This window comes from Silurus aristotelis, assembly GCF_946808225.1.
Source record: "Silurus aristotelis genome assembly, chromosome: 11".
Classification (NCBI taxonomy): Eukaryota; Metazoa; Chordata; class Actinopteri; order Siluriformes; family Siluridae; genus Silurus; species Silurus aristotelis.
In genome coordinates, this window is record NC_139584.1 from 15,677,378 (window position 1) to 15,704,474 (window position 27,097).

Here is a 27,097-nt window from a genome sequence, read left to right on the forward strand (position 1 = left end):
CTCGAGTGCACTTTATTTCAACAGTCATTTATCAACAGCACCAACACACTGAAGAATGCGCAACATTACGCGTGGAGCCACTGCGCTGTCACGTGCCGTGTAATGCGTGATTACTATAACATGACCTACGATGAGAAAGCAGAGAAATGTATTGTAAGGCTATGCTCTAATAATAATAATAATAATAATAATAATAATAATAATAATAATAATGTCCGTATAATCATTTCAAATAATTTTAATCGATTGTTTTATAAAGTAGGCGTGACCTCAAAAGTTGTATTAGAATCTTAGCTGTCTATGTTATTGCTCTCGAGTGGGATGAAGTGGGGGGGGGGGGGGGGTCAAATAAATGTGTCATTTCTGTGTGCGTTATTATTATTCGCATGTTTTTTTTTTTTTTTTTCGCAGAAACCGCACTTGTAGCCATGAATTCATTTTCAGACGATTATGTTTTTGTTTGGGTTTTGTTATCAATCTACAGAGACCCCGGCATGATGAATGACCCTGTCAAAATGACGCCAGCCCAAACATTTGACCACCCCTCTGGAGTGAAAATCGTGTAAAATGCCCTGCGTGTAGACATGTAGAGCCTATCCAAACAGCTATAACTTTCTCCAGCGTCTCGGAGAGTCGGGGGGGGGGGGGGGGGAACGAATCGGCTGGACATCGAGGCGCAGAAACAACACGGTGCGCTCCGTTATCTTTACGCACTCTTTTTGGATCGAGCCCACGCGAGAGGACATTGGGTGGGTGGGGGGGGGGGGGTGTCTTATTTTTTGCTTTGTGTATTAATAAGCAGAACAATCTGCGCCCACCCAACTTCTCAAAGTAACTCCAAAAGAGATGATCTCTCTATTCATTCTGACCCTTAGTAATAGAAAAAACTCAGTCCCAAACTGGAAACAGATGAACATTCATTTATTGATCACAGCTGCTCCTCGAACAAGAAACTAAAAACCAGGCTTTTCGCGCGTCTAAGGCCTGATGAAGGGAACACTTTCACTAATACGTGGTGCGTTCATTTTAAGGTGCCATCTCGACCACCCCCCTGCTGTCCCTCTGCCCTGGTCTCACGACTAACCCACGTGCTCCACCACATTAGAAGGAGGGGAGGGAAGGAGAGAGAGAGAGAGAGAGAGAGAGAGAGAGAGAGAGAGAGAAAGAGAGAGAGAGAGAGAGAGAGAGAGAGAGAGAGAGAGAGAGAGAGAGAGAGAGAGAAAGAGAGAGAGAGAGAGATGACTGCTTTTCTTTTCTCCATCCGCAGACTTTACGAAGTGTCTCCTCGGCCAGGACCGGTATGGTGTAAACGTCCAGGAATCGCAGTTGACATTGGTCGGCTCTGACACACTCACTTGGGCTTAATAAGGTAAGTTTTGTGCTATGACGTTTCTGCGCTGCTTTGAAGGAACAGGACGATAAGCATCGATTCATCAAAGCCCACTTCGATAGCTTTAATCCCCTATACATTGTGTTTTTTATTGTGTAAACACCTTTGTAAACTAGATTGCACACATATCATTCAAGTGGAAAGTTAGGTGATTTTGTTAACTAACCCTAGAGCAGGTAGATGAATATATCACACACATTAACCAAGCGTACTCGTCTATTTGTTTGTAGTTGCAGTTGGAAATGCTGAAACCGGGGGATCAGAGCGGTTCTGCTTTTCTCAAAGTGGATCCGACTTACCTCCAACACTGGCAGCAGCTTTTCCCTCAGACTCAGCTGAAGAGCTGCGCAATTCCGCAAATCCCGGTCCCTGATCGCGCACCTGGAGCCGTGGAAAGCCTCCGCCAGAGACCCAGCTTCATTTCCTCCTCCTCTTCCTCCTCAAACAGCAGCAGCAGCAGCAGCAGTGCGCCGGCCGCTTTAACGCCGTCCTCGAGCTCATCGTGCGCTCCGGCCGTGTCCGCGCTCGCGGGGTTAACGCAGCTCTCCGCGCCGCAGCTCGCGCTGTTCGGACACACTCTGTGCACTGAGGTCGCACCGGCCGAACACAGCGGCGCGTCTCAGCCGAAGGAACTTTGCCTGCAGTCCAACTTTAATGTTAAAGCGTCCCGCTTGAAGCTGACCTCAGAGGAACTGGACTACTATCTATACGGACAGCAGAGGATGGAGATAATCCCACTGAACAATCACACCAGTGATCTCAATAACCGTACGTAATTTTAAAAAGAATATGCCCACTTTTAAGTATGTGCGCTTTATCTGAACACACACACACACACACACACACACACACACACACACACACACACACACACACACACACACACACACACACACACACACAAGAGTATGATATTTACATTTTAAAGCCTATAAACAGCAATATTATATCCAGTAACATCCGAAATCTCCAGTGTCGTTAAATATTCAGATTAACTACACACAAGCAGCCTAAACATTGTAAAAGTTTTTTTTAATAAAACATCAAATTCAGCAGTGAAACTCATGTGTGAACACTAATAATCATTTCCACAATGTAGTTTTTTTGCCGCGTGGTCTTCACTTCTAAATCTGGTTAATTTGCAACGCTTTATGTTTATCAGAAAAAAACTTTTATCAAATTATTATTTTTTTATATGATCGTTTCAGAAACGGAGCCCAAATGGCTGCTAAATGTGACGTTATGAAAACATTTTAATTACGTGCAAATTATGTTTCATTAAAAGATGAATTCTATCTTTTGGATAAAAAAAAAATCTACAGGATTTATTGTTGATTAATTTTTTTTATTTAGCAGGTCATTAAACAAGAAAGAAAGTTCTTTGGATGTTGAGAACCTGTATACTAAAATCATCCATTCTAAAATAATATCTGCAATAAACACATGCACGATTCAACATTGTGTTTTGGTGAATTTAGGGTTTAATTATTAATAAAATATCATGTTTATGTCCCGAAATCCCGAAATTAATTTATATGCAAATTTTAATAATATAAATTATTTTTTCATAAAAATAAAATAAATGACAATTATATTAACTGATAATTTTTAAATGATAAACTGATTTATTTCATCACTCGTTGATATTTAAAGCACTTGCATTTTCCGTCTATTAAAACGAATCTTTCTGAATGTGAACGGTATTATAGCAGTCCATTCATTCCTGTAGGTTGATCTAATTGTCTAATAGTATGTAATCAGAAATAAATAAAAAAATAAAAAAAACAGGCTTTATATCCTAAAATTCCCAAAGCTGGAAATAACCATATTAGTTTGAAAAGGTGGTGACTGTTTATTTAAGGTGATAAAACAGCCCATCAGCAGTAATCTCCATCGATACGTGCCACGAGGAGATGAGGCATGGAGGAGGAGGAGGGTGGGGGGGACAAGCCACAATTAATTGCTGTATAGTTTTGTAGAAGAGAGTGGAGTGAGTGTGGATCAGAGATCGATCTGTCCCATCGGCCGCTATTCATCATCCCACCGCGCTATATGGGAGTCTCCCGGGGGCCAGCAGGACTGCTTTATCTACATTTGCTATTCTCTCCCATATTTCACATCGCCTGGGCTCATTTATAAAGAGCGCAGATTACAGAGGGAACATGCATTAAAAAAAAAAAAAAAAAAAAAACCGTGCCTTAATTTGTGTTATATACATGTTCAGAGCGGTTTATGTCAATCAGTCTGAGACACGGAGAAGATTAGGAGCGTTAATATCCCAGACGTTGTGCTAATTGCAATTATTGTCATTATTAAGGTAGATAAACCGTAATGAGTAAATATTGAATTAAACATTCGTTTCACACTGGTCTGCACATGACATTTGCTTTGGATGGATTTGGAAATTCACTTCATTCACAATTATAGACAAAAAAATATACCTAAATAGTGGAATAATGTAATATTGGCAAAGGGATTAGGATTAAACTTCAATAAGAATAACAATGGGTGTGGATTTCATAGAATGATATAAAGGCTTCAATAATAATAATAATAATAATAATAATAATAATAATAATAATAATAATAATAATAATAATAATAATGATAATAATGATAATAATAATAATCATAATAATCATAATCATAATCATAATCATAATCATAATAATATTATAATCAACTAAGCATATATTTATGTTATTTTAAACCTGAGCAGTTGATTTTGAGTGACTTCCTGTGTTTGACCACCAGAAGATAAACGTTTTCATATCCATTTTACAATGTTAGAGGGAGAAGTAGCTGGAGTAGTAATTAAGTGTAGTACTTTTATAAGGGTCCCATCTGGGTTCTGGGATGAGTAACAGTCTCTCACATGAGATCTGCACTGTTCTGCAGGCTGTGACATGTGTGCAGATAACCGGAACGGCGAGTGCCCCATGCACGGGCCCCTGCACTCGCTGCGGCGCCTGGTAGGGACAAGTAGTGCATCCACTGCTGTGCCTCCTCCCGAGGTTCCCGAGTGGCTGCGTGACCTACCCCGCGAAGTCTGCCTCTGCACAAGCACAGTACCCGGCCTTGGCTATGGTATCTGTGCTGCCCAGCGCATACCACAAGGCACTTGGATTGGGCCTTTTCAGGGTATTTCTCTGCTGCTGGATAAGGTGCAGTCCGGAGCAGTGCGCAACACAAGACACTTATGGGAGGTTAGTGTTTTCTTTTTTTGTTTTTTTCCAAAATTGCTGAGAAATGTTGCTGACTTTGAAGTGGCGAGAGGCAAAACATCTTTAACATTATATAAATTCAGGCGCCTTGAATTAAAAGTAATAGACATGTTTTCAATGGTTGAAAAGCTTTCTAGATAGGATTAATTAGAATGAATAATAAATAATGAGTCAAATGAATTTTCAGAAACTTGAAAATGTATCCATGTTGTTTTTTACTGGTTTTAATAAAATACTTTGAATGTTGGAATTCGACCAGCACGGTGAAAAGAGGGTTTCAAATAAAAAAAGGCCATGCACAAACCAAGAAATAAAGGTCACAGCTTTTAAAGATGACCAACCGACACATGAGATGAGGCAGAGAAGGAGGGAGAAAGAGAGTGAGAGATACTGAGAGTGAATTGCCATTCAGCAGAGGATCCAGAACTGTGGTTTAGCTGAGACATAAACTATCGTCGCTCAGACACGTTTACAAGCTATCCTTTCCTAGATTTTCTAATTATAGACATGGACGAATACAATGTATCTTCGTGTACGTCAAGTAGTTGCAACATGAGAACAAATCTCTAATATAGACCCAACACAAGCTGGCAACTACCACCAGGAGGCTGCTTTTTGAGATATTGGTGCAAAGTTTGTTATTGGTGTGCTATGGCTCTCTCCATTTAAATACAGGCCTGCTTTTGTTGAGGCCCACACAGACAGAAAGGAACATTATTACTTGTTATATATGTTCTGTGTGACGCCATTTTAAACACTTGCTTGGCCAGGGAGGGCTGTAAAAATTCCAGCAGCTTAAACAGAACTGAGGTGGGTGAGGGAAAGAAACTAACCCAATATTCCCTTCTATAGTCCCTGTTACCTTTTTCATTTAAGGACAGTGTTAAACTATTTCATTACTCTTTACCACAGATAAACTGCAAAATCACTCTTTGTTGTGAATGCAGATATACTTATACCCTATTATTTTGTGTTTTTGATGTAAAAAATCGACAGAAACAGTTGAATGTTAAAATGTTTTAGCTGTGTGGAAAAATAATCATTAGGTAAACGGTGAAATGGTGTTGGACGCTGTGCTTAGTAATTTGCTTGTAGTGCATTGGACGTTCGAGTTTTTCCAGCTTAACAGTTTTAGCATAAGTTAATCGACTTAAATACTCGATTTTGGTATCTCTGTTATATACAGCATGATGATTATCTGCACTAAAGAACTTCAAATGTCAGGGAGTATAGTTTAATTTAAATTTTCATCAAACTTCTATTTATCCTTGGTGACCCATTTCGAGTATTTCTCAGTGTCGCATTGTCAGACATTTCTAAAATAAGCATAGTATAGTATACTGTAGTGTAGTATAGTATAAAAAACTATTATGTAGTACTGAAACATGTGTGGGCCTCACATTAGGTTTACCATACTACAAATGCTGGCTGCATTATATGACACTGTTGTGCCAAAAAAAAATTCTGAACACTTCTTTTTTTTAAAAACATCTCAGCTTTTTAAAAGTTTATTTACTTGATATTGTACTAAATAACTTTGTGATTTTTATATGTAGTCTATTAATGACATATGTCTATTTTTTTTTTATTCATACAAACATTTCAACTTTATTATACGTTTTGTATCACACAGTAAGTGTTCAAATCTTTTTGTAGAATTTGATCGGGTTGCCTGTGTTGAGCAGAACCTTAATATATCTCTTTATATTAAAAACATTGGGTTCTTGTGTATTTTCATTTCGTTCATACTGGAGGCGTTTTGATGTTTGTACTCTCTGCAGTCTATAAGCCTGTAATTTTCCCAGCAGCTTTTGCTTCACCCAGGTTTTTTCATGTACTTGTCTGTGGAATGTCCATGCCAAAGTGCAAAAATGTTTTATCAAATAATATTAAACAAAGATTTTAGAACTACTATAATTTTTGGTTTTGAACGATTTTGGCAACCGTTAATTTCACGGATACCTTGTTACTTTTAATTAATACCTCAACATGTTGTCAACTATACAGTGTGTGTAATTGTATGTGTGAGGTGTTGGATAAATCATTCAACAATTAATTTTCATAAAAAATTAATTATGACATCTATGTTGTTATTATGTATTCAAAATAGCGCACCACCGCATAGTGTTAGAACACTGAAGCTCTGACATAACTCTTTGTGTTTTGCTTTTCTTTTCTGTTAAGTGTGGTCATCAAATTTAGCTTTCAATTAAGTAAACTATTCCAGCATGTCGGGAAACACTCAAAGCCATACTTTTGTTTTTACAGCTATTCATACTTTAAAATCACTTGCTGTAAGTGTCTTACAATGTCTAAAATACAAGTTATATTTAATGAACAGTAAACCTAAATTAAGTAATGCATTACCTAAACAGAAACTTCTGTTTTAAAAAAAACACTTGCTAGAACTATATATTGTTAATCAGTATAAAATACACAAAGCTCTATTATCTTGAAACATGGAAATATTTTGAGCATTTTTACAGGAAATATTTACGCAAGACCATTGAAATGATAAGGGGTCAGATAATGTATGAAAATAGTAAGTTGAAGTAGACACAAATATTGCAGATTAGGACTTGTTTAGATTGATCAGTCCAGGTGCTGAGGGATTAACTGATAGGAATAATATTTTGCACTAGTGGTCAGGGGGTCACTGGCAAAACCCCTGTATGAACTATCATTGTGTGAACATGACGGTTCACAATGATATCATCATTGGCAGGCACCAGTGGGTGTTCAAGAGTAATAATAAAGTGCCTAGGCCACAGGCCAGGATAATTATTTTTATTTGCTGTATGCCAGAATGAGGAGTGGCATGTTTAATGTCGGTTCACTGACATAGAAAGCTGCATAATTTGTCATTGAAGTTATTTTATGCTTCATTTCCCCCTTGATCCAAGGCTCTGTTGTGTGAGAAAGCACGTTGATGGTGGAACAATTTAATTTGAAATGTATCCGGATCTAAAAGGTAAACACTTTTAGAGACATTTTTTTACGTTTAGTTTCAACAGCAGCAAATAGGTGCTGAAAACGTGTCATTTAGATGTAAAACATGCTGATGTGTATGTTTAACAGCGCAACCTTACATTCATACTTTTTATTTTACCCACCATAACCAGAAATGAGTTTACATATTACCACTACTTTTTTATTTTATTTTTTCATCAATTTCCCTCTGGGATAAAAAAACTAAGTGATCTATCTACTTCTTACAGTGTTTAGATTAGAATGTTTGTTTTGTTTTTTCTTTCTATTCTTAGGTTTTTGTAGTCTGTTCTTTTACTAGCTTTATTAATGACTTGCGATTATGAGTTGATACACTGTCAACTAAAAATGTTTAGTTTGTTATATAATGTACATCTACTGTAAAAAGAAATATCAGTACATCAGTTTCTGGAATATAAACCCCCTAGTTACAGCATTCGTACTCTGTCCAGTAATTCAGATGCAATTTATTCTGAGAGCTTAATGTGGATAAAACCACCATGCAATAACCCACACAAAAAATTTTTTTTTCTATTTATGTATAATAGCATAATTGCAAAGAGAAGTTTAAGCACACTTTATTATTCTTTTGTATAGTTCTGCATTTAATTTCCCAGTTTTCTTATTGCATCCTTATTATACATTTATTAAGATCGATTGTGAAACAATTTATTACATCTTATTATAAAACATATAGAGAAAAAAGTGAGCTTGTAGGACAACCTCAAGTTTAACATCTACCAGAAGGTGTTTTTGTAAGCACATACCAGAACCACACTATCGCAGACATACTGAATCTCTTCTCAGCTGTACCACTTACATGCCCTCATCCCGTTCAGCCGATGGCTGCTAAGTGTTTCCTCAGATAAGGCATGCCAGTTCCATTACACAAAGTGTTCCATGCTCCAGGCTCACACAGACTTTTTCAGTGTAGCCTGTGCCACTGGGACCAGGGCTCTCTCAACTCAGAGCTTAATGGCCAGAGGGCCCTGATTTACTCACCATAATAAGGGCATGAGGTCAAGCGACTTTTAGCAAGGATTAGTTGGGCCTGAGTGTCTCTCTACCTCTCCTGCTATCTTTCTCCATGGCTTGGATATCGATGAACAGCTGTTCAAGGACGATTTACAGCATTTGGTCAGTGACAGGGTCCAATCAGTGTGCCGTAAATGTCGGCCCGAAAGACACTGAACAGTAAGTAAGGGAGTGACAGGACACCACCAGCCAAATCAATGGCCAGATGAACTAAACACAGAGACCAGTAGTAATACCACAAGAGTAGAAGTAACACAGAGAGCGTTTAGAATTGTTGGTCATTTGGTGTGTGTGTGTGTGTGTGTGTGTGTGTGTGTGTGTGTGTGTGTGTGTGTGTGTGTGTGTGTGTGTGTGTGTGTGTTTTCCCAAAGCATTCTTTGTCGTCTTTTTTCTTGCCAGTTTTTTCTCTGTTTCTGCTACCACCTACCAAAAGCATTCCTAAATTTTAATTTAAATACATTATAGCACATCAGTGCCTGTCAGTTAAACTGCTTAGGATTAATGCATGCTGTTCCATTCAAAACTACTTTTTCTTAGACTTCTTAGACAGATTATTAGGACTACCTGTTCAGCCCCATTAAAATCCCATATGAGGATATTTATAAACCACGCAATTTCCCTGATTATTGCAATCATTTACAAAATTGATTTCACCGCAAGTTATAGACAATTGCAGCAAAGCTATTGACACAGTTCGCTTCTGCAATGAACTGACCCTCCTCAATAATGTCATTACACCAGAGGCTCTTTAGCATACAGAGACATTCAGAGATCAGATATGTGTAGAAATTAATGTTTTTTATTATTATTTATTTAATTACATTTAATGAGGACCATTTAATGAGGATCATATGTAAAACAAACAAACAAAAAAAGCTGAACTTTTTCTTCATTTATTTTGGATTTTTACTTATCTGACGCTTATCTTTGCATTAATCCAGGTATCACTGATTTGTGCACTTTGATTTGTGGTAGTTAGTAGCGTTTCTGATATGTAATTAGAGTATGGCCAAGCTGGAGCAAAGTCAGATGCAGAGGCAGGACTAAGGTTGACATAAATTGCTTTTATAGGGCATTTACTGTAATTCTTATTTTGAGCTGTAACAAGCTGACTTCACTCAGTGCATTAGGGCACAATGATGGCTATCAATCAAAGTGTGTTTTCCACTCTGGTTTGCCATAAATTACGCATTCGTTGGGTCAACACGTGAAAAGCAATCAATTAAATTATATCAAATGCAATCCATGTGGTAAAACTAGACTTATATTAACCACAGCTACCTCTTTTATTTATAACATCAAGAGCTTATAAGCAGCTTAGCGAAAAAAAAAAGGAATGAGGAATGTACAATTGTAAATTTGAAATAGTGCACTAAAAAGCCAGTCACTGTGTTCACATTCTGATGAAACCCAGATGAACATATTACACTGAAATGTGAAATACAATGCCACACACAAATAATCTTTTAATGCTATGAAGTAAGAGGACAACATAAACAAACCATTCCACAAACATTTTTTGTGAGTGAAACAATGCATCTGGTCGAGTGATACTGCCCAACTGAAAGCTGAGTAAAAAGAAATAGGGCCAAAAAATCAAGAGTACTTTCTGTGTGTGGACAGATGGGAAAGGAAATGAATACAGATGATATAATCCAAATAATAAATATTGCATCTTGGTTATGAGCAACATTTCTTTAATCTTGAGTTTCTATGTTTTATTGCATGTGCCACTATGTTCCTGGTTTTTAGTAAATAAAAATTAGCAGATAAGTTGTTTAGTGGCCTAACAGCAGCTTACAAAAATAACCAAAAAATGCAAATCTAATTCAAGTCAGACGAGTTTGAATCATTCTGGACTGACTTTAATGCACTTTTTTTTTTTTAAGTAAAACTATGCAAAGCTACTTTTTTCAGTATATGTGCACAGAATGAATGAATCCGCATGGTGTCAGATGGACGTTTTACTTCAGATTATTGATATACACGGGATTAAAGGAAAAACAGCCATGTGTCTTGTCCTCGTCAGGAGGCGCAGCTCACAGAGCGCAACATGATAAAGTCACAAGATGCGCCTGTGGTCTGAGGATTTTTTTAAAGGTAAACCCATCGGCTTTTCCAACGCCTGGGAGAACGATCTAAACACACGCTGTGAGATTATTCACCGGTGAGCCTTTAAAGTCCGGGAATAAAATGGAAATACATGTAACGAATACAATATTTTAACTGATATAATGCACATCATGTAGTGACTCTAGGGTATAGGATAAAGGGTATAAATATTACCCTTTACCCTAATACCTTTCTTTTTACTTTCTAATTGTTTTTTTTATGGAAATGCCGAGTTAAAATTGCTCAGCTAAAGCGTTTTCTTTATTTTTCTTTAGAAAATTCGAAAAAAACCCAACATTTTTTATGCACTTAATATAAAGATAATTGATGAAAGTGTATGTATATTATTAAAAATGTTACCAAATATGGGCGACACAAGATGTCATTGGACGAGCATGTATTTCTTTTCTAGATTATTTCGTCACAATAATCTAGAAACATGAATAAAACATAAACAACACTGGCAATTCCAATGTAGTTTAGGTTTAATGAAAAAACACGCACCTGGCAACATTTTCAGCACCACGCATGCCGCAGATAATCGCTATAGTCATTTGCGCCGAATTCTTTAATGTGTTTTGCGTGGTTCTTCCGCAGATAAATATAAAGTGCGTGATTTTGCGTGTTTAAGCAATTCATTTGTATACTTATTCCGTCCGTGATCATTCCGTCTAACCGAGCAAGTGAACGCTAAAGCATGGGAGCAAAAGTTCCTCTTACACCTGAGCCACCAGGTTTCCCTTTAAATAGTCATGGATAGACTGTGATTTGGTCTCTGTCTTATTTCTTTTGCTGCTCTGGGAAAAAAGGTTTTGCTCTTCTGTAGGCGAATTTGGAGCATATCTTGCACCAAAGGGCCAGCACAGTGGCTAAAAAATAACTGGATGTTTTTCACTAGGACACAGTATGTATGTATATGTGTGTAATTAAGAATGGCATCTTCTGATGGCTAACCATTTTGTTGTGGCCTGGACTGATTTTATAATACACTTTTATTGTTTAACCAGTATGACCACACAAACCTAAACATGCTGCAGAGAGCTACCAAATGTCACACAATGACTAAATGTTTTAGACACATCATAGAACATCATGGCTAAAATTGGCCAGTTTTCTTTTTCTTTTCTTTTCTTTTCTTTTCTTTTCTTTTCTTTTCTTTTCTTTTCTTTTCTTTTCTTTTCCTTTCTTTTCTTTTCTTTTCTTTTCTTCCCTGCATGCAAGACATTAGTCTGACATCATAAGTTACAGCAATATGTTTTAAATAATCACAATTTTACAATGTATTGCTTACCAAAGAGGTTTAATGAATAGTGTGTGTGTGTGATCTAGAGCAAACCCTATCAGAAATAGCATGTTGGCATTTTAACAGCACATTTGCACAATATAAGCTTGCTCTTTTGCATCATACTTGATATTTTTATATTAGTTGTGATATTTATCTAGTCAGAGCTAAACAATCCATAAATAAAGTGTCTCTTTTTCGATAAAGCAGCTGGAAGGTTAGGCTCAGGGCTTGTGTAACAAACTGCTTTGCTGTAAGCAGTGTCCAAGCATTCTATCATGCTGTCAGAGGAGGTGGAGGTTCACTAAAAAGCCATGAGGAAAAGAAAGGGGAATGAGTGCAGACAAACTGGATGTCAGGGGCTCAGTGGGGTCAGAGGGGTCTCTAAATCCCATCCATTCAGGCCGGCTTCAGTGACAAGGCAGAAGGTCTCTTTTACTTCTGTACTCAGAGATGGATGGGTAGTGGTTTAGATAGAGAGTCTGAGATAAGGCTGAAAGCATGACTAGATGTTCTGTTTTCATTTGGCCTTAATATTAGAAATGGCCTTTATCTGAAGAAAATGTTCACACTGTACACAATTCCTCTGATGTACCATGGCTTGAAGATTGAACATTTTTAACCTTTGGCAATATTTAACACTTAACAGTGTTGAGCACATTGAAGTGAAAGGAAACAGTCCAGACCCTCCATTTGGTAACTTAACATTCAGCGCATTTTGACACCTTGTCTTTATTTTGTTTTGCAAAGCGAAACCATATTTATTATTTTATTGACAATGATACAAACTTTTTTTTTAAAAAAACATTAGGCATTGATTTTCCAAAACGCTTTTGTCTCATGGGACATTATTATATTTATGGGTGGGAGTCTGCAAACTGTTCTGATGCAGATTTCAACGGCTAATTGGGCATAAAATGGGTGTTTCGTGTGTTATTTGTTATGTGCTGTAGCCCATACAAAAATATGAATGCTTAAGTGAAATAAAATATATTGCTAGCTAAAATATTTACTGACTAGCCTAGTAGTAAATATAAGTTAGCTATAGTAAAAGAGTCCCCGCCCCTAAAACCAAAGCTACACCCAATACAAAACATTCATTCAAATTAATATTTTTTCTTAGCAGAAAATAATTAAAATTAGCACATTTTTTTCTGTGCAGTCTGAAAAATTATTCCATTGCATGTCACAAAGGTATAATAATTAAATATTTTTCATCCTGGTGCAATTCATGTTCTTAACAGAAATACACATCAAATTTTGACTAATATTTCTGGCTGTTTGTTTTAATAAATTATTTAACTAACTAACTAAATAAATAAAATAGTTCATAGTGTGTGTGTGTGTGTGTCTGTCTGTGTGCATGTGTTCTTGGAGTATTATGTGAACAACATACATGCTGCATAATTGCATGTGAAGTGTTTTTGGTTTTGATTACATTGGTTTTGTGTCTTGTGGTCTTCATTTGTCTTTTTAGATCTATGACCAGGAGGGCACGCTACAGCACTTTATTGATGGCAATGATCCAAGCAAGTCAAGCTGGATGAGGTACATCCGCTGTGCCAGACACTGTGGGGAACAGAATATGACAGTGGTTCAGTACAGGTAATGTTCAGAGTTTTGTCACATTCTGTATGATGTCCAAACACCCCCACACACGTGTGTGTTTGTGTGTGTCTATCTATCTATCTATCTATCTATCTATCTATCTATCTATCTATCTATCTATCTATCTATCTATCTATCTATCTATCTATCTATCTATCTATCTATCTATCTATATGTGTGTGTTTGTGTGTGTTTGTGTGTGTGTGTGTGTGTGTGTGTGTGTGTGTGTGTGTGTGTGTGTGTGTGAATGCAGACGTAAAGGTTTAATCAATGGCTGTCTGGCAGCCCTGGAATTTGAACTGAAAACCTAGCGGTCATGAAACATGGAACCTTAACCACTGAGCTACTAGTTTTCATATTGATATTTCCCATGGTATAGCGGATCTCATGCTGGATTAAGAATCTGTGTATTATATCCAGGTTGATATTGAATAGCTTAGTGTCTGTCTAGACTATAAGCAGTAAGGGCTGTGTATAATTTTGCTTTGATAACCATAAGCATGCTCTGTGTTATTGCTCTACTCTTAGTGCCTCTATTATTATAGCTTGAGGCTTTGGTGACTGTGTAGTGTCAGTAGAAAATCTGGGGCCACGATGTGGAATTATCGTACTTCTGAGCTACAATCGTCAGGGGGAGTTAGCTTTACCCAGTGCCACTTTGTGTCTTCAAGTGTTTCAAGTGTGTACTTTAACAGTACTTTGCATGGTGTCATTTCACTATTAAGCTCCAGTGACCCTTTAGTGCTCTAAATAGGTGTAAACTCAAGAGCACTGCTTTAGCGAACTTCAGAGGTGAGACTCCCCTTTTTCATACACTATTGTGTATACAATTTCTTGCTGTTAGGAGTTTTTCCAATCCTGTGCACACTGCATATTGGAATGTCCTCTCCGTCAGCTGGATTGAGTTCCAGTGTTATGATTTGCAATATCTAGATGGAATTCTCTTCAAAGCGTCTTGTGATTGATCAACCCTGAGCTGGCTGTTTTGTTTTGCCTTGACAATAATGTCCATTGGCATGTGCTTTACTTCACTTGCACTGGGGACGCCCCACCGTTGTCTTTATGACTCATCCAACCACAATACTAAATACATGTCAGCGCTGGAAATGTTATCCAAGACGAAGAGGAAAAAATGGCCTTTGATGTGCTTGGCCAGTGTGGAGTTCTGTGCACGTTTTGGAAGTGACGGCAGCGTTGTAAGAGATGGTGTTCGTTTACACTTGTTCAGCCTCCTCTGAAAATGCGCAAGACCACCCATCGCTCCAAAAACAGCCCTCTTTCAGCAGCCAACCGAGTCATTTAGTGTGAGTACATTTATTTGTGTGCTCCAGTGTTTATGTTAAGTGAAGCCAAACTGAGAGATGAACTGTTACAAGGGTATAAAGTACATGGTATACTGTATTTTTTTTCTCTTGTGGGTTGCAAGATGTTTTTGATTTATGGGCTCACCTCTTGTTTTATTTTGGTGTCTTGGTGAAAGGAATTAATAAAATTCACAGGCCTCTGCAGCTCTACAGAGACCAATGGAGCTTATTATCAAATATTTGTAGTGCACCCCAATTCCCAGTCCAGAGCCCCTCTGAACATGTGAGAACAAATTCTCTGCATATTACAAATGTTTATAAGTTAACGTATAAAAACCAAAGAGTAAATAAATACTACTCTTTGCACTACTAACATACAAATAAAGCATTATAATGTGACCAAAGGTAGTGACATGTGCCCCCACTGACTGCTGGAAAAATGTGATATGTGTAATATTACACATAGATTTAATCTAGTTAAACCTATCAAGCTATTAAAAAGACAAGAAAATGTGAGGTAATAGCTTAGTGGTTAAGGCATTGAACTTCAGGTCTGGACGTCATGAGTTCAAATCACAGCCACACCAGATCTGGGCCCCTGAGCAAGGCCCTTAACCCCCATATGTGCTCAGTCGTATAAATGCGAAAAATCTAAGTCACTTTGGATAAGGGCTTCTGCCAAATGCCAGAAACATAAAATAGGAATTTTGACAAAAATTTTAACGGTTCACTGGACCCTGGTAGTCTCATGCTTAAGATTCAAAGTTCATGATCAAATCATTGTAAATTCAAATCTTACCAAAAAAAAACATTGATGGCCATTACTCATCTGTTTGCCTGAGATTATTATTATTATTATTATTATTTTATTATTATTATTTTTTAAATATTATTATTAATATTCTGTTCAGTTCTATCCTCCCAGTTAAAAATTAAATTAAATCATATTTTTAGATCATGTATTTTCTACCGGGCTTGTATGGACATTCCACGCGGAACAGAGCTTCTGGTCTGGTACAATGACAGTTACACCTCCTTCTTTGGCATCCCCCTGCAGTGCATCGCACAGGATGAAAACTGTAAGTTTTATACGTTTTTATAAGCACGCTCATTTCAAATCTGCAGTGCTGATAACATTGTATGGATACATTAAGTAATAAGAACTTAGTACTCTACATACTTTGTTTGGTAAGCTTAATAGGAGATAATCTACACCACTGGATTTTATCGAATATGAAGAAATCATTTTATGTAATCACTTTTTATTTATCCACTTCTTAGCATTTCTTTAGTACTCAATCTATAGTTAAAGTTCATCCAGTTTGTATTTTTTTAATGACTTCATGGTAGATTAGCTCAAGCAGAGTTCTAGTTCCATGTCTTCATTTTTAAACCTGCGATCTAAAGTAAAAATTGTATAATTCATATGTGAATGATAGTTCGAAAGAATTCGAGTTTGTGCATATGAGGTTGGTGTAACTGCATTTAAGTCCCCTCCAAAGTTCATTGTACATTCCATAATTTATTTGAAAGTACTTGTGATATAAAATATTATTTTCTCTGCATAAATGAACGTTTACCACATACAGTTAGGCCTTGTATTTGTTGAGCCCACTGGCGAGTGAAACGCCTGGATATCTGACAGAGTCTGACAGTTTCGTGTTTACATGAGAGACATTTTATGGCTTTAGTCTGGTTGCTGTTCTGTTTAAACAACTTTCTTTTCCTCCAAACAGTTTTCAGGAGTGTACAGTATGATTTGATCAATGCAATTCTATTGCTAAAAAACACCATAAAGCCAAATCCCTGTGCAGCTGCTACACTATTGTAGTAGTTGTTTAATACAGATGAATAACATTTTATATTTAAACAAATATAAGGTACAGATAAAAGTAAAATTGAGAGATGTTTACTATGTATTTTGTGGAACTAAACATATACATTACTTATCTAAATTAAATTATTTCTTAATGATCCTTAATGCATGTAACTTATGAATGTGCAGTTATCATGAAAACAAACTGATCTCATGCAAAATCCAGTACTATAAGATGTAATTTGGCTTGAACTCCTATAAATGTAGTTCTAATAAAACCTATACTTAGCAACCATTGTCTTCACAATAAACTTTCACATGTAATCTTTCAGACAAATGTGGCTTGTCTCAAATCGTTTCATTTGTGAAAAACAAAACATACGGATGAACAAATGACTATATAAGAGCTGAATAGAAATATTTTGCTTATAGAATAGTTTGAAACCTGGTTAAAGGATCAAGAGTGACTTCTGCATCTTACATTAACCCCTGTGATACACTGATCCAGATGTTTTTCAGGAGAAATGCAACTTTAATGGTAACTCTGATCACATTGCTTTATTTTGTTCATCATCCAACATTGAATTTTGACTGGATACATCTTTATTAAATAAGAAACCCAAGCTCTTCTCATCTTACAGTTTGGTAATGTTATTTGTGTCTACAGCATGTTGCACTACTAAAGAATGTGGAAAATGGTATCATCTGAGCATGAGATAACTAGTTCTGCCCTATTTAATATAAACTTTAATATGAACCTAATATTTGTAAAAAAAAAAAAAAAAAAAAAAAAAAAAAAAAAGGGTTGCATTTGTTCTGTTTGATGTCATATTGTCATGTTGAATCTGATAGTGGCATATGATGCAGAAAGAACTCAGTAACTAACAATAATTAGCACAGAATACTGACTGATCAGCTTTGCTATTATTTCTGCTTCTTTGAACAGTGAATGTGCCATCCACTGTAATCGAGGCCATGTCCCGACAGGAAAGCTTGCAGCCTTTCGGGAAAACATCCAAATCCTCTTCACCGGCCATACTGCAGCGCTCCTTGGTTTTCCCTCACTCACCCTGCTCACGGAGCTTCTCTCTTCTAGACAAGGTGGGGAACATGGAGTCTGGCTTTAACCAGCTGAACACCAAGAACCAGCGGGTGCTGGCCAGTCCCACATCCACCAGCCAGCTTAACAGTGAGTTCAGCGATTGGCACCTATGGAAGTGTGGCCAGTGCTTCAAGACCTTCACACAGCGCATTCTTCTACAAATGCATGTGTGCACACAGAACCCCGACAGGTACTTTATTCCTACACCCTTTAGAAGGCAGTGGTTGTTCAGTAATAACAAAATAATTCAACATTACAAATAACATAAACCAGTTTTAGCTAAATTGGATTTCAGCTAAATAACTTACAATAAGAAACGTATGGTGCAGATACATATATAAGTCATATATATATATATATATGTTTTCTTTCTTTCTTTCTTTCTTTCTTTCTTTCTTTCTTTCTTTCTTTCTTTCTTTCTTTCTAAGGAAAGATCTATGTATTTTATTATTTGTTAAAATGAATGAGTATAGACATATAGTAAGAGCACTAAACTAGACTTATATTTGAATGCAATATAGTATGTTCTTCACATTATTCCCCAAACAAATGATCAGTTATGCAATGTAGAATCTACCATATACTGTACAATTGGCAACAATCACATTCTCATGTAGGTTAATGATTTTATAAGAATGCATGTTTTGCTGTGGTTCCTCCTGGGGGTTATACTATAAGCCAAATATTCTGCATGACCCTCATGACCATTAACATGATAATTACTTCCATTGAATTTTCCGTCATTACATTGGATTTTAATCAATTTAGGTTGGTTTAACTAAAGAAAATAATCACATTCTTTGACCTATATAATATATATAATGGAGCTTACTACTAAAATATCAATAATTAGAAATTGGACATTACATCCAACCTTTTTTCTGCTATAAAATTTTTATTTACATGCCGCTATATATATATATATATATATATATATATATATATATATATATATATATATATATATATATATATATATATATATACATAGTTAAGTTTAATTATTAAACTATTATTAAGAATAAAACAATATACGGTTTTAAAGTTTTATCTGCATAAATGTTTTTAAGGGGAAACAACATATGGTTGAATGTGTTCATATGAATTTGGATATAAATCAATTGACATATGGCTATTATGCACCATGTTCATTAAGAATATAAATTACAAAAAGTGTACAAGTGTATGATTAGGTTCAAACCCTAACCAAAAATTATATGTTTCAATATAAACCTGTGGTTTTATTCAGTTATTTTGTGCAGTGGAATTCTGCTGCTATTCTTGAACATGTATTTAAGAAGCGCAGGGCATTAAGACTACGTAAGCATGTTCATGTACCATAATTATGGGCATTCATTAGAGGGTTCCTGACTAGCGCAATATTTAAGAGGTTGGTAGGAAATAGAATAAATGTAACTTCTCTGCATCACTGTATAAGGGGGAGAGAATCGACAATTTACACACAGTTTTGCATCGCTGACCACTCTGGAATTTACTGTGTGTAACATCTCTAAACCTAATTAAATATGGTCCAGGACGTATTGGAAATTTTTTGCTTAGCACTATTTTTCTTGGGTGCATACAAACCTATAAATCAGTTGCTGCTGTCACAAAGAAATACCCACTCTAACGGTGATGCAGAGGAAAACAGATGCCACTTATTCAATAAACTAATATTCATAGACAAGAAAAATGTTGCTGGGATACCCTAGGAGTTGAAGTCGATGTGAAGGGTTGTCAATATTAAACTTTATGACCCTGGGGTGCAGATAAAATTTAGCTGAACAAGGGAATCTGGATCTGTTGGTATTTGGAGTTGAAGCAAGTGCCATAAATGACCCTGGGAACCTTTTTCCGAATGCTCTCAGATATGCTTTATGAGATTTGGCCTATACATATTTATTGATTCTTTGTTCTATATGAACATTTCAGAGTGGATAAATTATTTGGGTATACTGTCATGAAAGATTGAGCTTTGCTTACATGTTGCTGAGTAAACCACAAAGAACGTTTTTTTCTTGTTTTGTTTTGTTTAACAAGACCCAGTCATTTCTGTGTCCTAATTTTGTTGTATTCCTTTAATAAGCAAACCCTTCCATAGAGCCATTAATTACAGTATTGATCTGCACCATAAACACCCAAACACAAATTCTTATGAAATCCAAACCAATCCAACATCAAATTATCTGCCCTGTCGCCGGACAAACACAATCCTTGTGCACATTCAGGTAGACTACAGTAATACTTTTTTATCTATGCAATAATATCCAAGTTTACATAAGGCTTGTGTATGCTTTCAGTACAGAGTTAGTTCACTGGGCCATTTATCTCTAATATTGTGCTGCGCCAGGGCCCAGTGCGGCAATAAACAATATGTTGACATTAATCACAAGTGCCGCTGTAGTAAATACTCGGCAAACATTTATCACGTTAAAATATTCACAGTCAATGCATCTCCCAACAGAAAAACTTCAGTCACAAATTTCAGTAAAACGCAAGATGTTTGAGCCAATGTCTCTGTTTTTCTCCATCTCTCTCCCTCCAAATACATAATGTAATTGATGGCACTGTTGAATTGTCAATTCATCTAATTACACCTGTAAGTGCTTTCCTTTGTTGTCCCTAATTGTCAATAAATTCGTGATTTGTTATCAGCTCTCCATGATTAACTGAAACTGGGCTAATAATTAACAGAGGTCATTACGGCTGCAGCTACGCACTTGTGAACTGGACAGCAGAGGAAACCCTAACCATCAGAGCAAGTGAAATATTGATAGATGGCCTAAACTGTGTTTCTTTGCCCTGCTGTTGATGAGAGGTCATGCTGCCATGGTAACAGCGGTGGGCTGTCACTAATATTCTCCTGTGTCTGTGTCTCCTATGTGTGTTTCCAGACCATATCAGTGTGGACACTGTTCACAGTCCTTCGCCCAACCCTCAGAACTACGTAACCATGTGGTAACACATTCCAGTGACCGGCCCTTCAAGTGTGGCTACTGCGGCCGAGCTTTCGCCGGAGCCACGACGCTCAACAACCACATCCGCACCCACACCGGGGAGAAGCCATTCAAGTAAGTAACAGTGAGTACCACTGCTTTCTAGACATGCACTCATGTTTTTGGAATTAAATACAGACCAACAATATTAGGTAAAATGATTAGAATATAATAAGAATATGGAATATCTTGATAAGATCTAATATTATAAGATTATAGTTTAATTTTTTTTTTTTTTTTTTTTTTTGGCAGATGCTTTTATAGACTTGGAAAAAAGGTCAGTTTAAGCATGTAGCTAATATTAGAGCTGACAGTGAGACAAAACACACACACACACACACTAATTTATTGTATCTAAACAAATGTAATTTGAATCTTTTAAAAAATAAAATCTTTTACAGTGCCAGCCAAGCATACACACGCACAAGCTCCTTAAAGGTGCCATGTTATATTTAAACGGGAAAAAAGAAACCACTACACAAATAACAACAACTTTTAGAAAGTGTGCTGGTGCTCAGAAACATTAGAACCAAAATAAAAAGTTAAGCACTGAGTGACACAAACTATACTATGAATGATTTATTGAAGTACAGCTTTTGAAATAGTGTGAATATATCACTAACCACACTTTGCCAGTTCCCCCCAACTACAGGAGTGTAAACCACTATAATTTTTGTATAACAGTTCGGTTGAGTTTGGCCCATAATGGTATTTCCAACACTGACATTCTTTCAGCCATGGCTTATGGGAGCAAAATATTATTGTCTAGGTCTGGAATTCCCATTTTGTCTGAAGTGCCCAGATTTGTGGGAGGCAAGATGCAAGCTACACAGATTTCTATTAAAATAAAAATAAAAAAAGACCGAACAAGTTGAGCATGAACAGCATACAGTGGATGTTAGTCACATGTGACCTTTTGACGCTAGCTCATTTTCCCACTCCACATTAAATAGAGGTTACGTTTTTCTACTGCAGCTGATTTTTCAAAATTGAAAGAATTTTTACTTGAAAGGGTTGAATGTAAATGTCATGGCTGCTTGATTAAATATCATGTGCACAGTTAGACCAAATTTGCTTCGTAGAAATCTGAGCAGAAGGTAATTATTTAAAAACAAATTAGCTTAAATAAAAAAATGCCGTTTCAATATTTGACTTGGCATTTCACTGATGATTACCCTGGAATAGAAATGGCAAAGAAAAAAAGGAACCCCATAAATTAGATGAATACTAATTTTAGGTGATAGAGTAGATCTGTGGGTCTTTTGGAGTATTTTGCTACTTAAACATTTTTACTTTATACCATTGCTGTACATTATTCATTTACAAATTGTCCTAAATATTCTGTTCTATATTCTCATAGTGGTCTTTTTCTGGCAAGCCCCAAGCCTTGAAAGAAAGAACTTACTTATTTTTTTAGGCAGTTGCTCTTCACGTGACAAATCTGACATAGACCAGTAACTCTAATCTAATTTATACAAAGTTCATGAGCAAGTGTGCTTTGGCTGTATTTCATACAAATTAAGTCAAAGTTTTGATAACTCCTCATGCTCTCGCCTTGTCACTTTTATCTCAATAATTCATGAATGTTCCCAGCTTTTCGTTTATTTCAAATCGTCTATTGTTGTAAAGTTTAATTGTTTCACAAGTCTCATAAAGGACCATGGCGCATCATCACGCACAGTGATTTTAGAGCAGAGCAATCCAGTAACAAGTCAACTATCTAATAAGCAATCAGTGATACACAAATGTGTCATCAGCACTTCAGGAGCTTTAGAGAGAAAGAAGCACACAAAGACATTAATGAAACTCCCCAGAAATCTTTAGTCAATCAATATGCCTGAGTTATTCTTATTGAGCTGATGTGCTTGATAGGACAAGGCTGGCATTTTTTTCTTTGTTTGTAGACAATGCTGAAGTTTATTTATTTATTTTTTTTTACATAAAATTAATACAAAATGTTTTGTATCAGCAGAACAGTTCTCAATCTTCATTTTGGGAATATTATGTGTGAAAGCCTTTGGTGCCTAATTATTGTTAGATTAAATCAATAATATCTGGCTGTCCATAGTATAATGTTGGGGACAGAACTGCCCAATGTGATGTGTGACTTAATATATACATTTTTTATCAAGTAAAATGTAAAAAAGAAAAAAAAAAAAAAAAAGAAAAAAGAAAAAAAAAAAAAAAAGGAATTTAAACCTGGTTTTCAAAATCAAAGGGTTCATCACATTTTGAGAGATGTTTCCTAAACAAATTCGAATCCAGGGATCTGTATGAGCTAGATAGAGTTCACCTGATATAGAGCCCCATACCTTGCTCTGGCTTTAACTGCTTCCAGCTCAGTTAAAACCAAGCCATCAGGAGATGCTCGTCTTTGATATCCAACCTCCCAAAACTCGCTTTTTGTTCTTTATCTATTGTAAGTGACAATGATGCGGGCCCTTATCTAGACAGGCCTCTCTTGGGGCACCCCTTCTTCTCAGATTATTGACAGGCCCACATGTTGAGAGGCGTCTGAGCCTTCGCTCATCATCGGCATCAAGGCCCCTAGGTGTGGGCAGCAATTACACCTTTCTGGCCCAGTAAGCTTCCCAACCACTTTCAAGTGTCACTTGTCATTAAGGCAACAACAGATGATTCGCAACGTCTGATGGCCCTCGCTAAGTATGCTGTCTGTGTTTCGTGTTTGTCCAGGTGTGAGCGGTGCGAGAGGAGCTTTACGCAAGCCACACAGCTTAGCAGACACCAGCGGATGCCCAACGAGTGCAAACCCATCAGCGAGAGCAGCGAATCAATTGAGGTGGATTAGTTGATTGACCATGCTGGAATTAAACGGCGAGGGAAAGTCATGATTAAATGTCACGGACACTTAAGCAAAACCAAAGATTTCCTCTGAGAAACTCTCAATCAGCCCCAGAAAACCAAAAGCAGTAATAAAATAAGTAAGATGTTAAAAGATATTGATTCTGACACAGATAAGGGACTGGTTGTGGCTGGGGTGGGGGTGTACTGAGGGTTGGGATTGGGGGAGGGACAAGATTATTTATTCATGAAATACCAAAAACATGGCTTATTGCTTTATATCTTAGTCATGTACCTTGTACAATAATACCAAAGGTAGAAGACTAAAAGGGGTGCCGGGACATACCCCTCAAACTGACGATGCACAATATCTGTATAATTGCACCATTTAATAAGCAGGATTTTTTGAGAGAAACATTTGTATTCACAAAAAAAAAAAAGCTTCTGTATAAAATGTACATTTTGAATTATATTTCTCTCGTATCATGCTTTTTTGGCACTTTTGACTGGTATTATTTAATATTTCATTTAAAGAATAGTTCTGAATGTGATGATGGAGATTATTTAAATATGACTGGGATGGAAGGGAAAATGCAAAATAAAAAAAAACCAAACCAAAAAAAATTGTTACCAAATATAAAATGAAGAACCAGAGTTTTAAAGCAATACATAGAATGTATCTGTCATGTCATTCATTGCTTTTATGGCCACATTTATTTTAGTGGGGCCATTGAATGTTGCATTTTGCTGCAAAAAATTAAAAATAATGTTAAACACCATTTCTAGGGTAAACATTACAGTTTTGCGAATACTTTGGTATAGTTGCAATTTTCAGACATTTTCAACTCCCTGCCCCTCAAAGAAAGTGAGGATATTTCTCTACAGAGATAGTTTGCTTTTAATCAGTTGAATGATACAGCAAATGAACAAATAAACTAAAATGTATAGTTGCAGGATATATCAATACTACCCTGTCACAATTATTCAACCCGCATATAATATTGCTGATTATAAAACCTATTGCTAGTTAATATGACCTAAATCTAGGTTAAAGCACGGATTAACCCTATTGGGAACACGATAACAACTCTTAGCTTCAGCTGTGGTGTGTTTCTCACCACCAAGGGATGTATTAAAGGTGTATTGAAACCATGATTAAGACTAAGGAGCTGTCGCAAAAGCTAAGGAATTTTTCACTGCACCAAAAAGGCAGTGGGTGTAAGATTTCGAAGATCCTGAACATTCCCAGCAACACCATTGAGCGCATTTTACAGAGGTTCAGAACATCTAGCACAGCAACAAACCTGTCTGACAGTGTGAAAGTCTAGAATCCCAAAATGTTGTCAAGAGGCCTTTAGCCATCTTAACAATGAAGAAAAACCTGGAGTTAATGCAAAAGACTGATGACTGGCAAAAATGTGTCTGTGACCACCATAAGAATACATAAAAACCAAGACTCCAAGAGGAATGTCATTCAAACAAGAAGCAGAAGAAGGGCCAACTAGACCATAGAAGGAGGAATTCACAGTTTTGGTATATAGTTGTATAGGGAGACAAAACAAACCCAGGACTGTTTGGCCACATTGATCACCAGATTGTGTGGTACAAAAAAGGCCGAACATATGACCAGAAGAATAATATCTCCATGGTCAAGCATGGAGGTGGGTCAGTGATGATGTTTTTCTGCTGTAAGAATGACATGGCCATGTGTCAGTCATCATTGATTCACAGAAATGCCAAGCCATTTTGAGGAGGAATGTAATTTCTTCTGTGGTGAACTTGAATCTCGGTGATAATTGGACTCTCCATTGAACAATGGTCCCAAGCACACTTTCAAATCAACCAAAGCTTGGTTACGATCAGTCCAGGAATGTCCTCGTCTTGGCCTTTTTTTGCGTTTGGTGGGATATAAGGAAAACAGCTGCAGAACAGAGTCCATCAAACTTTAATGAGCTAGAAGCTTTTGCATTCAAAGAACAAGCACAGATTCCACATAAGAGCTATCAGCACTTATTAAAATCAGTTATAAAGAGCAAAAAGATGCACAAGTTAGTACTGAGGTTAGGGGTTGAATAATAGTGCACAGGGCCAACTAAATTTTGAGTTTACATGAAAAACATATCAAATAATAAAACTTTCCTGTACAAATCATTAAAGGTTTTATTCGTTTGGCTTATTTATTCATTTACTGAGACTTGTATATTTCGATTCCATCCTATACACTTTACCATAAGTTGAATATTGCAACTTTATACGTATACCATATAGGTTTTTGACACTTTTTATTTTTTCTAATTTAAAAACACAACAGACTGATCAAATTGTTCTCAGAATATAAAAAAAAAAAAAGATTTAAAATATAAGAAAGAAATCACAGTGATTTACCTCGGAAACAAAGCAGCTCAATCAAAGACAGGTACCTTTTTTTTTTTATAAAACCTCTGCAGCTTATTGTTTAATGGACTCGTCTTTTAAGTTGAATGAAAAAGTCAATCATGTATGATAATCATTACAGTGTTTCAAAATACGTTAAGTTCTGGAAAGTGTGATGAGCTCAGTCTTGTCCACCTTTGATTCCTGTTTGCATGATTTTGCCTTTTTAAATAAAAAATATGAAACAATAAACAGATTTTGCCTCGTAAATTAACTGTTAAGGTGGATAAAGACAGCCCTTTTTAATGGCATGTACTTATATATTTATTACTTGTTTTTATGAATTGTTTCCCCTTCATAGCACTTTTCCTATGTGAATGAGAGCATTTTATACTAATCTACATTTGGTAGTGTACAAATATGACAATATTACAATATAGAAATCTGTATTGTAATAATGAAAATATATTGAATATATACTGAAATATACTGATAATGCTGTAAAGCCCCAGAATATTAAATCTTGATCAATCACAACTGAAAATTAAAAAACATTTATATCACTGAATTGAATGTTAACGAGTAAATCATATGTATATTGTGTTACTCACCTGGTATATACTGTATTTTCCTTCTTTATTGTTTCCTAGTGTCCTATTAGTTATATTGAGGCACATTCAGACTTTTTTTTTTGTTCTCCAAAGCATGAAATTCATCTTTGGTTGTTGGTGATGTATCAGTGTGGCGTCGTAGGTTAGCGCTCAGGCCCCGGCCCCTGTGGTGCCTGTGCGAAAGGTCACGTCCCTGTGGGCCTCTGTTTCTGCGGTTCAGGCAACTGTCGCGGGGTTATGGATCTGGCCATCTGAACATGAACTCAGCACTGCTCACTCGCTCTGGCTCTGATTTATTACGTCTTGATATGCACACCTTTCAAGTGAAGTTCTTTCAAACCCCTGGTCTGGTCTTCAGACCATTTATTCTGCTAGCCACACATTAGTACTGTAAAACTATTGCTTGACATTTATCGTTGACAATCAAGCTAGAACATGAAAATGACTGGAAACT

At 36.5% G+C, this 27,097-nt stretch overlaps 1 protein-coding gene across 2 annotated transcripts; it reads left to right on the forward strand.

Moving 5' to 3' along the window:
- The first annotated feature begins 754 nt into the window (after positions 1–754).
- prdm6 (PR domain containing 6) lies at positions 755–26,284 on the forward strand. Of its 2 annotated transcripts, XM_083554794.1 has the most exons (9): positions 755–1,015; positions 1,268–1,369; positions 1,621–2,158; positions 4,289–4,596; positions 13,509–13,636; positions 15,898–16,022; positions 17,706–18,051; positions 20,756–20,942; positions 23,552–26,284. In XM_083554794.1, exons 3-8 carry the CDS (start codon positions 1,633–1,635, stop codon positions 20,934–20,936), a joined length of 1,614 nt encoding a protein of 537 aa, XP_083410920.1. In that variant the 5' UTR covers positions 755–1,015; positions 1,268–1,369; positions 1,621–1,632; the 3' UTR covers positions 20,937–20,942; positions 23,552–26,284. The 2 variants fall into 2 exon arrangements, with proteins under 2 accessions (XP_083410920.1, XP_083410919.1); XM_083554793.1 differs by lacking the exon at positions 755–1,015 and having other exon boundaries at positions 1,208–1,369; positions 20,756–20,932.
- The last annotated feature ends 813 nt before the right edge of the window (positions 26,285–27,097 follow it).